The sequence below is a fragment of the Cucurbita maxima genome, unplaced genomic scaffold (assembly GCF_002738345.1).
Source record: "Cucurbita maxima cultivar Rimu unplaced genomic scaffold, Cmax_1.0 Cma_Scf00025, whole genome shotgun sequence".
Lineage (NCBI taxonomy): Eukaryota > Viridiplantae > Streptophyta > Magnoliopsida > Cucurbitales > Cucurbitaceae > Cucurbita > Cucurbita maxima.
In genome coordinates this window covers 2914548-2925934 of record NW_019272041.1, presented here as the reverse complement: position 1 = coordinate 2925934, position 11387 = coordinate 2914548, and the positions used below count along the sequence as shown (strand labels likewise).

The 11387-nt window shown below is 35.5% G+C and overlaps 3 protein-coding genes across 3 annotated transcripts; all 3 read right to left on the bottom strand.

Moving 5' to 3' along the window:
- Positions 1-38: 38 nt before the first annotated feature.
- LOC111498680 lies at positions 39-541 on the bottom strand. The gene is made up of 2 exons (XM_023150017.1): positions 354-541; positions 39-257 (listed from the first exon to the last, which is right to left on the bottom strand). The coding sequence occupies exons 1-2, from the start codon at positions 504-506 to the stop codon at positions 99-101; spliced, it is 312 nt and encodes a 103-aa protein (XP_023005785.1). The 5' UTR covers positions 507-541; the 3' UTR covers positions 39-98.
- A 564-nt stretch (positions 542-1105) lies between these two features.
- On the bottom strand, positions 1106-4101 carry LOC111498611 (rho GTPase-activating protein 5-like). The gene is made up of 5 exons (XM_023149912.1): positions 3478-4101; positions 2579-2699; positions 2373-2492; positions 2039-2269; positions 1106-1909 (listed from the first exon to the last, which is right to left on the bottom strand). The coding sequence occupies exons 1-5, from the start codon at positions 3849-3851 to the stop codon at positions 1325-1327; spliced, it is 1431 nt and encodes a 476-aa protein (XP_023005680.1). The 5' UTR covers positions 3852-4101; the 3' UTR covers positions 1106-1324.
- Positions 4102-8387: 4286 nt separating this feature from the next.
- On the bottom strand, positions 8388-11288 carry LOC111498610. Its single transcript, XM_023149911.1, has 3 exons — positions 10352-11288; positions 9114-9282; positions 8388-8957 (listed from the first exon to the last, which is right to left on the bottom strand). The coding sequence occupies exons 1-3, from the start codon at positions 11171-11173 to the stop codon at positions 8497-8499; spliced, it is 1452 nt and encodes a 483-aa protein (XP_023005679.1). The 5' UTR covers positions 11174-11288; the 3' UTR covers positions 8388-8496.
- Positions 11289-11387: the final 99 nt, after the last annotated feature.

The following is an 11387-nucleotide window of genomic DNA, read 5'->3' as shown; positions in this document are numbered from 1 at the left end:
AAAAAAAAAAAAAAAAAAAAAAAAAAAAAAAAAAAACAAAAATACAAAATAAAAAATTTGGAGAAGACAGGGAGGAGCAAAGTTGAGGGAGAAGAGAATCAGTTTTGTCGTAATTTCTTAACGACGACGAAGGCCGCCACCGCCACGGCGGCGATGACGCCGGAGACGATGAACGTCGTCTTTAATGTCTGCATTGTATCCTTCTTCTTCGCCTGCTTTCTTTCTTCTTCCACAGTTGCTTTCCTCTTCGCTTGCTCCTGTCAGATTTTCCACAAATTATTTATTTCAGTTTATAATTTTTGAAATAATAATTATTTTTAAAAGAAAAAATCTAAATAAATCTAAAATTTTACCTTATCTTCCACAGATGCAGCAACTTGAGAGGAAATGGGATCGACCGTTACATGCTGGTTATGGCCGGGATGTAATTCTCTGTCCACGTCTACAGCCGGAAACCGGGAACCTGCACCACCGGTAGCTCCTCCATCTCTGCCTGGGCTCGCCATTCTTTTTCTTTATTTTTCCTTTTTTTTTTTTTTTTCTTTTTCGGAGTTGCAGAAAACAGAAACAAGAAACAAATTCATCGGCTTAGGTATTTTATTCTCTTCCAAGTGGAACAGTTACTGTGACACGTGGAGACAATCTACTGGTTCAAATTTCGTTAACGACCAACCACGAATGACTTTCTTTTATTAACCGTCAACGGCCCGGGAATGGCGTCCGGATTTCGTTGTTTGCCTGTTTTTCCTTGGAAAATTTGAGTTTTTTTTTTTGTAATATTTACTAAGAAAAATTAAAAAAAAAAATTATGATAATTTTTCTATAATAAATTCTGGGTAATACATAAAATCGATAAATTTCTTGTTTGTTAGCATACTCTATTCCCACGTCCTCATACAACTCATAATTTAACAGAGTAGATTGGTTTAGATACAGAGTCGTAATTGATATATTTGAAGATCATATCAATTGTTCAACCCAATTCAATCACTAAATCGAATAAAGTCGACAAAATTTATCTGGATCGAACTATATTTTTAGCTTTATATTCTAAAAAACAAAACAGAACGGAAGAATCAGATAAAAGGTAGAGAAAAGGGAGAAAAAGTAGAGGAAAAGAATATGTTAGTTAGGGTGTCGACAATACAGGGACAAGGAATTGCAAGCAGAAGCACATTTGAATGTATAGATAAACTCATACACCAACAATATCAAAAGGTCATATTTTAAACAGTTATCACCACTCCCCACCTGCATAAAATGAAAGAGAACCATACACGACGGTTATAGTGCCATTCGATTCGGTTCGGTTCGGTTCGGTTCGTCAACGCCAAGCTTCAGCTAGCTCTGTCCTCGAGTTCAACCGACCGACAACACCACTTTTCTTGCCTCTTTGTGCACCAGCACCTGTTGTGTGAACCTTCACTGGCTGATCATTCGCCTTCCTGCTGTCTTTCTTCAGATTCATACTCCCCGATCGATCGAGGCTACTCCTTCGACAACTTTGAGCTATCCCGACTTGGTTTGCGAGAACAGTCTCCGGTTCTTTATTCACCAATGAGTTCATTTCCGATACGATTTCGCAGGGGCAGACGTTTTCAATGGAAGTCAGAAGATTTTGTGACCCCGTTTTAGCTGTACAACTATCTAAACTGGGGCTCTCAGGAGCAGGTTCTTCAGCTACAAATACTTGTTCAGCTTCAGCTTCCTCATTCCCGACCTCATTTTGTTCGTCTTGGTACAACCGTGATGCACTTTCGTGCCCGTCCTCATCCGACGGATTCATACGTAAAACAGGAGCTGATTCAACGACCGAATCCTCTCGGTCCTTCAGTGTCTTTTCAATCAGAGTCTTGAGGAAGTTCATCACTTTAACAGCATACATCAAAGCAGTTAATGGATCTGCCATCTGCAAGAATAGATCAAAACTATTACACTTCAAGTCGAAGGATCTTTTGATACGATCATCATGAGAAAAATCAGAGCCTTGACTCGACTCGACCCAAGTACACAAATACAATTCAAGAATATCCCTTACTTGAGTCATGTTGGGTGCAAAAACCATTGCGACGTTACGAGCATTCATCTTGTTCTGATGTTCGAACTGTACAACATCGGCCATTAGGTTCACAGCCCAATCGAGCAGCGCAGCTTCCGTATGGGGAAGGAGTCTTGCTAGATCAGCACATTCTTCTTCGGTCTGTGCCTCCATCACCTGTTCGGGTGAGAGCGAATCCAACACGCCCGTCGGAAGTTCTCGAAACCAGGCCTATAATAAACGCAAAATCATTTCAGTTCTCGAAAACCAAGCTAATTCTAAGAGACAAGATGAGTGTATAAGAGGCATAACATAATCAAAGCATGTGTAGTACCTTAATAAGACCTGCCAAGCAGTGCACATCGACACCATCGGGCACGACTCCTCGATTTAACTGGTCCCGAACGAATTCTTCTTGGCTGTTTCCAGCAGTAATCCTGAAAATTCCTTCTGCCTGCAGGTTTAAATCCATAAGTTTCTACTCGAAATCGTCAAACGACAGCATATTGTGTATAAAGAAAAGCAAGAACATTCAGATACCTCCAGGCCTCCTTGTGTATACAAGTGTTTCTGCATTAATAGAAGAATCGTGGGGACGCTGTTTCCTCTCGAATCAAAGGAAAGCTGCATCGACTCCGTAGAAACGCCGAAAACATTTGCACTGCAGATAAAAGATCGCGGTCAGTTCATGATTTTAAAACGTGTTTGTTAGGGAAAGGTTTCCACACCCTTACAAGAAATGTTTCGTTCCCCTCTCCAACCGTTGTGGGATCTCACAATCCACCCCCCTTAAAGACCAAGTGTCCTCACTAGCACATCATCCAGTGTCTAGCTCTCCACACCCTTGTAAGGAACGTTTTATTCTCCTCTCCACACCCTTGTAAGGAATGTTCCATTCTCCTCTCCAACCGATGTGGAATCTCACAATCCACCCTTCTTGGATACTCAGCGTCCTCACTAGCACACCATCCGGTGTCTAGCTCTCCACACCCCTGTAAGGAATGTTTTATTCTCCTCTCCAACCAATGTGGGATCTCACAATCCACCCCGTTGGAGGCCCAACGTCATCACTAGCACACTGTTCGATGTCTGACTCTCATACCATTTGTAACAGCTCAAGACCATTGCTAGTAGATATTATCCCTTTCGGGATTCCCCTCAAAGTTTTTAAAACGCATATGTTAGGAAGAGGTTTCCACACCCTTATAAAGAATATTTTGTTCCCCTCTCCCATCCTTCCGAATAATTATCTATGAGCAATACATGTTCTTTGTTTCTTTGTTCAAGATGCAAGGATTTGAAACAGAGAATTAAAGCAATATCCATTGAAAACCCCAAAATCAAAATCCAATGACAACAGAATTTCCTTCATCAGTTCATAATCATGCTCATAAACAAATGAAATCCAAAACAGAAAAAGGGTTAAAGAGATTATAAACCTGGCACTAGGAGCTCTTCTGGGAACCTCAAGCTCAAACTCAACAGGCAAGCCAAGGAAGCCATTGAAGCGATCAAAGGTAACATGGGCAACATGCCTAACATTAGAAGGCCATCCAATTTCCATAGCACCTCTACCGCTTCCACTACTCGTACTTCTACACCCAATTAAAGACTTCCTAAAAGCAGCAACCAGAAATGTCAATACAGACAGCTGATCTCCTTCTTGTTCTTGTTCAGAACCCAAATGAAATTGAACACAGTGGTTTATGGTGGGACTGTTAATAAGGGGATGTGTGTGCACACCATCATTAGCTGTGGAAGAACTTGAAGGAGAAGGGAAGTGAGATGGGGATCGTTGGAGGACGTCTGTCATTTTAAAAGAAACCCCAAAACAAAAAGAAAATCAAAATCAAAAGGAATTGGTCTTCGATTTCGTTAACCCTTTTCAAAGATTAATTCAAGTCTACGAAAAACAAGATTTGGGTATGCAAAAAGAAGAAGAGTTGGATTGAAGAAAGGGCTTGGGAAGGTAAGACGTGAGCATCATCACTTTTTGTTTATTTATTGTTTCTTGGATTGGCTGGCTTTGGAGGAAGAAAGAAGCAAGCACAGCGAGAGAGAGAGAGAATGGTAGTTGAAGAAATGAAGAAGGAATAATGGAGTTTCTAGAGAGAGAGAGAGAGAGATTTGGGTATTTTAGTAATTATGAAGAAGCCATGGATTTGGAAGCGAAGAGGAGATAGGACTCTGTTACTGCTCGTCTTCTTCCTCAATTCTATTATCTAAATTTTCTTTTGTTAATGAAGGTGTTGATTTCAGTTACAATTTGACCTAATTACTAACCAATTATCATAAATTTATTCTATTATTTCTTTTATTTTCATATATTAATTTAATCTCGACAATTTTTTTAATTATTATTTATTAATGTATAGCTTAATAATTAAAGATAATTATTTCTTTTTATCAAGTTGAGAAATTTCTTCTCATGAGTGTAGTATTTGTGGAAAGAACAGGACTAAATTGTAATTTTAAAATTATTGTTATTGCCACATATCATCATATTTTAATAATTAGTTTTCGTAGAGTTAATATAAAAATATTTTTATTGATAAAACATTAATTATCCTCTCCCAATATTTCTTAGTGTAACCATGGTTGACCTACTAATAAAAAAAAATAATATTTGACAACAAAAAATCATTTTTTATACTTTAATAAATAAATTAATAAAAGTACTGTGTTTTATTTAAAAAATATCTTTAAATTTTTAAATTTTTTAATAATACTACTCAATTTTTTAAAAATAAAATTAAACTTTAAAAATAAAATTTACTATTAATATTTTATTTTAAAAATATTTTCACGACGTGTTTGTTCCCTAAGACTCTTTAAGAGACCTCCTAATATTTTTAACTTTCAATTTTTATAAATTTATGTTTAATTTTTAAAAAACCCGACATTTTAATCACAAATGCAAAATTTTTCAAATTATTAAAAATTAAAAGAAAAAAAGATAGTTGACTAGATTCAAATAAAAAATAATAGTTAGAAACTTAGTATTACAAAAAAAAAAAATGAAACGTTGAAAATGAGAGTATTATTAGAAAATTAAAATAATAATAAGACATAAAGTGTTATTTTAGATATTTATTTTTAGTACTTAGAATAAATAAATTTATAGAGAGATAAAATGACAGGTGGTGACAGAAGGAGATGAAAGCAATAAAAAAAAACCGGGCCAATCCGACGTGGCCACCAGGTCCTACAACCTGTCTTTACAGCGATGTCTTATCTGAATTTATAGGATTGACAAAACTCTGGGGGGCGAGATCACCTGCATCAAGGTCCACCAATTTCCCATCTCCACGTCACATCACATCCCTCCATCTCATCAAATCCTCGTCAATCTACATCCTATGTTTTTCAATTTCTCCATTAAACATAAACCAATTATTTGATTTCGACTTTTTTTTTTTTTTTTTAATTTTTGTTGTCTTCCTTAATAATTATTTAGTGGATTTCAAAATTAGAGTGTCTCAATCAATAATTGGAGATAAGTTTTAACCTCTAATTTTTTTTTAAATAATTAATTAAATTATGTGGAAAGATACTTCCATTATTTATAGTTAATATAAAATATATTTTAATCGTTTTGTTAATATTTTTAAATATTATTTGATAGTTAATATAAGTATTTATGAGAAAAATAGTTGTGATGTTATAATTCAATTGTTTTTAGTGAGGGGAAAATGTTGAATTTTACTCAATTACTTCTTTGATTACACTAAAATTCAAGCAAGCTATAATTAATCATAATTAGGTAAACTTTCACGATGATCATCTACCTCTTGGTGATGCCAATCAAATACCGTGTCATTATTCGATATCTTTTTTTGTGTATCGAAATTAATATCGATGTAATTTAATTAATGGGTTTTGTCGACTTACGAATAAGCATCTAATAATATTTTTGCACCACTACTAGTATTAGTAAAGAGACTCTTCGATTAATGAGACATCTGATAGGAAGGTCGATCACTACATTAGCGTCTAGGAGAGAGCTAGCTACCTTTTTTTGATCCACCTTCTTTACCCGAGAAGAGAACGAAAATGGTTCGCGAATGGTGGGTGTGGTGTTAAATAGTCACAATTTTGAAGGAATTATTTATTTATTTTTTTGTTTTTTTTAGAGATTCTAAGAAAAGACAAAAATTTATGGCTTAAAGAGGATAGGATGGGCCAATGCTTCAAAAAGGCCCATTATCTCAAAAATCCTCTCATTAAATTAATTTTAAAAAAGTTTATCCAATTCTAAATTTTAAAAATAAAATTTTCGTTTTTTAATTTTCAAAACTTGATTTAAAATTTAAAAATATTTTTAAAAAATAAATTGCAATAAATTAAAAAACATTTTTTTTAGTTTTTAAATAATCAACGAGGCCCATGCTTTCCACTAAATTGATATTGTTTTGAATTATTTGTGAATAAAGCATTAGCCATGCATTCATTGGTGGAGCTAGAGCTTATTAGTATAATATAATATACCCTAAATTATATATTTTCTATATAAATATTTTAAAAATTATTATTTGATAAATCAAATTACAAAAATGATTTGTTAGGTTTCTTTTTTAGTAAGGTTAGTGATGTAATATTTGAAGACCTCCATAATAATGTAAGAGAATATAAAATTTAAAACAAAATATAAAGTATAAAACAAGTCAAAGTCAAACTACATGCAAAAATTTATGACACTCCAATTAGCATGATGTTATATTTAGACTTAATTAGGTAATGATTGAAATATCCAATTGCAGGTTTACACGTGGCTCAAGATTATAAATTTTCGATCAATCAATATATGATATGACATATATTGTTTATGATACTGAGTAAATTTACCAGGAATATTGGTTGACATATATTGTTTATGATACAGATTCATAATTATTGAGCGATTATTAAAGAATATATAGATTTTAGCTGTGCATCTTATGCATTTCGCTTATTCCTCCGTCTCTCATATGGGTTTCATAATTATAGGAATTTGTTCTATAAGCGATACGGATTTACAAATAATCTCTCATGGATTTATCGGCGCTACGCTTTTTTTCTTGGCGGGTACAAGTTATAATAGAATACGTCTTGTTTATCTCGATGAAATGGGCGGAATGGCTATTCCAATTCCAAAAATATTCACGACTTTTAGTATCTTATCGATGGCTTACCTTGCATTGTCGGGTATGAGCGGTTTTGTTGCAGAATTAATAGTCTTTTTTGGAATAATTACCGGTCAATTAACTATTCATATCAAACGTACCCAAAAATTAAAATTAATGAAAAGTTCGATAAATATCTGCTAAAGTTCCAAAAATATCTGTTAAGAAGGGTGGATAATTATATCTCTTTCTTAGCGTTTAAAACTCTACTTAATTCCAATTAATTACTAAAAAAAGTCAAACCTAGATTATTAAACTAAAAGGTCAAACCTAGATTATTAAACTAAAAAGTCAACGAGAGTGGGAAGCTTTTTGTTCTCCATTCTCTTCTAGCTTTCCCTATAAAGTATAAACTCCCTCTTCTTCTTCCCCTCCCTTCAAGACTCTCTTTTTCTCTATTTTCTTTGCATTTCTAAAGAGATGTTGAAGAAAAGGATACCGAGTTTGAAGAAATTGGTTAAGACGAACAAGCATCGACCCGGAAAATGTATACTAGCATCAAAGATGGCAGCAAGTAGTGGTCGGAACACGACGCCGAGAGGGTGTGTGGTTTTGTATGTCGGAGAAGAATATCGGAGATTTGTGGTACCGACCAAGTTTCTTTGTCATCCACTCTTCAAGATGGTGTTGGATAAAGCCTACAACGAGTTTGGGTTTGATCAAAGAAGTGGTCTCGTGGTTCCTTGCAATGCTTTTGCTTTTCAAGAGATTTTGAATACTATTGAAGCTAATCGCGGTAGCTTTCACTTTGGGGAACATGTTCATGAGTTTGTTTGAACCTTTTCAGATGCATTTAGCTCGTGGTCTAAAAATTAGGGAGTTCAATAGAAAGTCAAATTATATTATTAAGTATGCTTAAAAATTATTTTTCGGTTTTTAAATATATCCCTAAACTCAAAAATCATCGTGGGAAGATATGTAAGAGGGAGTATCATATACAATAAAGCACCATGTTGATTATTTCTTTATTGAGTTCAATAACAAAAAAAATAGAAAAAGTTAGCTTATTTCTCAAATTGGGTTAATGTCCTACTTACGGAAAAGTAAACCATGTTGATAGGAGTCGACCAGACCTTCTTGTACTGAAAGGATAAGGTACCCATTTTACGGGCAACATTGTAACGTGCTAGCATTCAATTAGTTACGTCTTTGCATATCGTCACTGTTGTCACTTCTTAATTACTCAAAAAAATTCAAATTTTATTTTCTAATTACGAACGAGATGAGTCCATTGTGAACCATTAGATTACACAAAAAAGGGACACAAACAACATTTGCAAAACCTAAGCTAAATTTTTATCCTTCCACTACTTCTATAGCACCCACCAAAATTTTCTTCATCTGATAAACAATTTGGTTCATTTGATCTCGAGAGAACAAAGGAAACGGGTATACACATGCACAATCCAACTGACCATCGCGAATCATGTCGAAGAAGGCGATCGATGGCCCAACGCCGTGCGCAGAGGCACAACCAATATAGTCATGTAAGCCGAGGTGTTCCTGTGCAGGACTAAAAGCTTCAAAGATGGGATCCTCAAACACCGAGATCAGAGCCGTTCTCATGGACGAGGATGGAGTGAGGCCAGGATTTTCAATGGCTTTACACATGAGGAAGTTCAAGTCGGACATGTCTGAGAAATGCTTGTTGTTGTCTTTAGCGTTTGAGAAGGCAAAATAGCATCGTTTTGCGACATCCCACAGAGTGTCTTCAGCGGATAGATCATGCGTGTTTAAAATGGCCGAGTGATAGAATCCTGAAAGCACAATAACCCAATGAGTATCGATGGGTTGGTTCGATTTGGTTCGTTTTCTACCCAATGAATACTCAAATCACATCACTAAACCCAAAAACTTAGACCACGGTTCGTTAAAAAAGAACCATAGAAAACGACGGAGCCAGTCGAATTTACCTAGATGGTGGGTTGTGAGGGGAGGATTAAGGAGAGAACGACAGTCGTTTAAGGTAACAACCCCATATTTCTCCTTGTGGTAAGGGGGAAGGTCTTTAGAACAACGAGTGGCAATCAATCCAGCAGCTGCCAGAGCTCCACACACCTTAATGCCTCTCAATTTGCATCCCTTCAAAGATTCATATCAATTCACATCAATCACAACCATTCAATACTCAATTAATTAATGACATTAAAAAAATAAGAAAAAATATTTCTTTAAAATTAAAAAAAATGAAGAAATTGTTCGATGGAGCCAATAAAAGCAACTAATACAAACGTGGCATTTGCTATAGAAGCATATCACAAAGTCCAAAGTGGAATATATTGCTATTAAATCAGTACAGTCTTTTTTTAGTAGAAAATAAAAAATTATTATTTGGAGACGATTTGTCGTCCCCACTCTCCTTAATCAAAAGCAAAGCCAAACGACAGTGACTGTGACGACACGTCGCAGTACCGAAATGGACTTTCTTTAGAATAAGAATAATTAGAGATAATACTTTTTTAAAATAATAAAATGTTGAAAATTTAAATTTAGTACTAACCAACTTGAATTAAATTGTAAATTTAGTATAAAATTTATGTTATTTGTTTTAAATTTAATTTAATAGACACTATTAGATATAAAATTTAAATTTAAATCCAATCTAATTAATTAATTTTTAAATTTTTTTAGAACTTATTAAATATTTATTAGACACAAAATATTTATATGATATAATACAAAAAAAAAAAAATTACTTTTAATATTATTATCATCTAACAATTTTAATATTCTAATTAAAAAATTATTAATATGAACTAAATTGAACAAATGCTAATGTTTAAAACATATTTTAGCTAGAAAATGAAAATAAAAAGAATATATTAAATCGTAAAAGAATATCCCTTCTTTCTTGGATAGAAAGAAAAATATGATTGGCTTTGAGATAAGGGAGTGGGTCCCATTCCCACTATCATTATTGATATGCATACGAATTAAAAACTAAAAAGCAAACAAATTAAAATTATATATTAAGAAAACAAACGAAATTAAAATAAAAATTTAATATTCTGGATATGGTTGTTTATCTTTTAATTTTACGATCAGTGGGTTATTGGATTTTTTAAGAAATTTAGATAATTTTGAAATTTTAGAAATTAAATCAATAGGAAATAAAAATAAATAAATAAAACTCAAGAAAAAAAGGACTCACAGCAAGAAGTTTCTCGGTGGTATCGGAGTTCATCTTCAACCTAATCATCTGAGAAAATCTCGGAGAATTCGCATCTTTGAACTCCAAATTCGCCAATCGAAACGAATTCAACGAGTAACCAAGCATGTCTAATCCACGCGCCCAAAGAGGCTTATTCGCTTTTCCGTTGGGGATTAAATCCTCAATCCCTAATCCAATCTCTCCATGATCCCCAATTTCGAATTCTCCGCCCTCGTTTTCTCCGCTCGCCGCCGCAAGCAGCTCTCGCAACAGCGCTGTGGCGGCGGTCCGGTCACAGACTGCCGTGTGGAGGCGGAGGAAAACCCCCCATTGGCCGTCGCTGATGGTGTAAACAGAGGCGAACATCACGTCGGTGTCAGAGTACGATGGATGGTTCGGATCGAGCCACGTGGTGATGTTGATCTCGTGCTCGAGGATCTTGTGGAAATCGGAGACGGAAGGATCGTCGGCATCGGGATGAGAAGCGATGGCGCGTGCGGTGGCTGTGAGGTCGAGGATCTGGAGGTGGAGTGGCGGAGAAGGAGGATTGAGGAAAGAGAAGTCTCGTCGGTAAGGATCGTAGTGGATTTTGGAGAGGAGAATCGGGTGGAGGTTTTGGAGAGAGTGGAGAGTGGACTGGAGATTGGGAAGATCGGGAGGTTTTGAGAGGAGGAGGCCGAGGACAGTGGTGCCAGTGCCGCCGGGGGCGGCGCGGCACCAGCTGTACTCGGTGCCGCCGACGGGGCGGGACTTGGACTCACCGGCAGGAGGATCCGACATTTCGGAGGCGGCATCAGTGTGAGTACAGAGCACTGCCGCCATGAGAAATCTGATATTTCGAAGAAGAGAAGATGATGGTCACTCCACAGAAGAAGAGGATTTGGATATATAATACGACGTCGGATTAGGGTACACATAGGCGCGTGACATGTCGTTTCTTAATTACGTGTACGGGTCATTAACTCCTATCTTGTTAATATACATCCATTTCTACCTTACTAACTTTCCACGTAATTAAATGTATTAATTTTAATCT

What these genes read in the sequence shown, in the direction of transcription:
- LOC111498680 (XM_023150017.1), bottom strand. Translation starts at nt 506, where the DNA reads ATGGCGAGCCCAGGCAGAGATGGAGGAGCTACCGGTGGTGCAGGTTCC. An exon ending in CTGCATCTGTGGAAGATAAG is followed by an intron (nt 258 to 353) that starts GTAAAATTTTAG and finishes AAAATCTGACAG; the next exon opens with GAGCAAGCGAAGAGGAAAGC.
- LOC111498611 (XM_023149912.1), bottom strand. Translation starts at nt 3,851, where the DNA reads ATGACAGACGTCCTCCAACGATCCCCATCTCACTTCCCTTCTCCTTCA. An exon ending in AGAAGAGCTCCTAGTGCCAG is followed by an intron (nt 2,700 to 3,477) that starts GTTTATAATCTC and finishes TTTTATCTGCAG; the next exon opens with TGCAAATGTTTTCGGCGTTT. An exon ending in GCTTGGCAGGTCTTATTAAG is followed by an intron (nt 2,270 to 2,372) that starts GTACTACACATG and finishes CGTTTATTATAG; the next exon opens with GCCTGGTTTCGAGAACTTCC.
- LOC111498610 (XM_023149911.1), bottom strand. Translation starts at nt 11,173, where the DNA reads ATGGCGGCAGTGCTCTGTACTCACACTGATGCCGCCTCCGAAATGTCG. An exon ending in CCACCGAGAAACTTCTTGCT is followed by an intron (nt 9,283 to 10,351) that starts GTGAGTCCTTTT and finishes GAATCTTTGAAG; the next exon opens with GGATGCAAATTGAGAGGCAT. An exon ending in CCTCACAACCCACCATCTAG is followed by an intron (nt 8,958 to 9,113) that starts GTAAATTCGACT and finishes TTGTGCTTTCAG; the next exon opens with GATTCTATCACTCGGCCATT.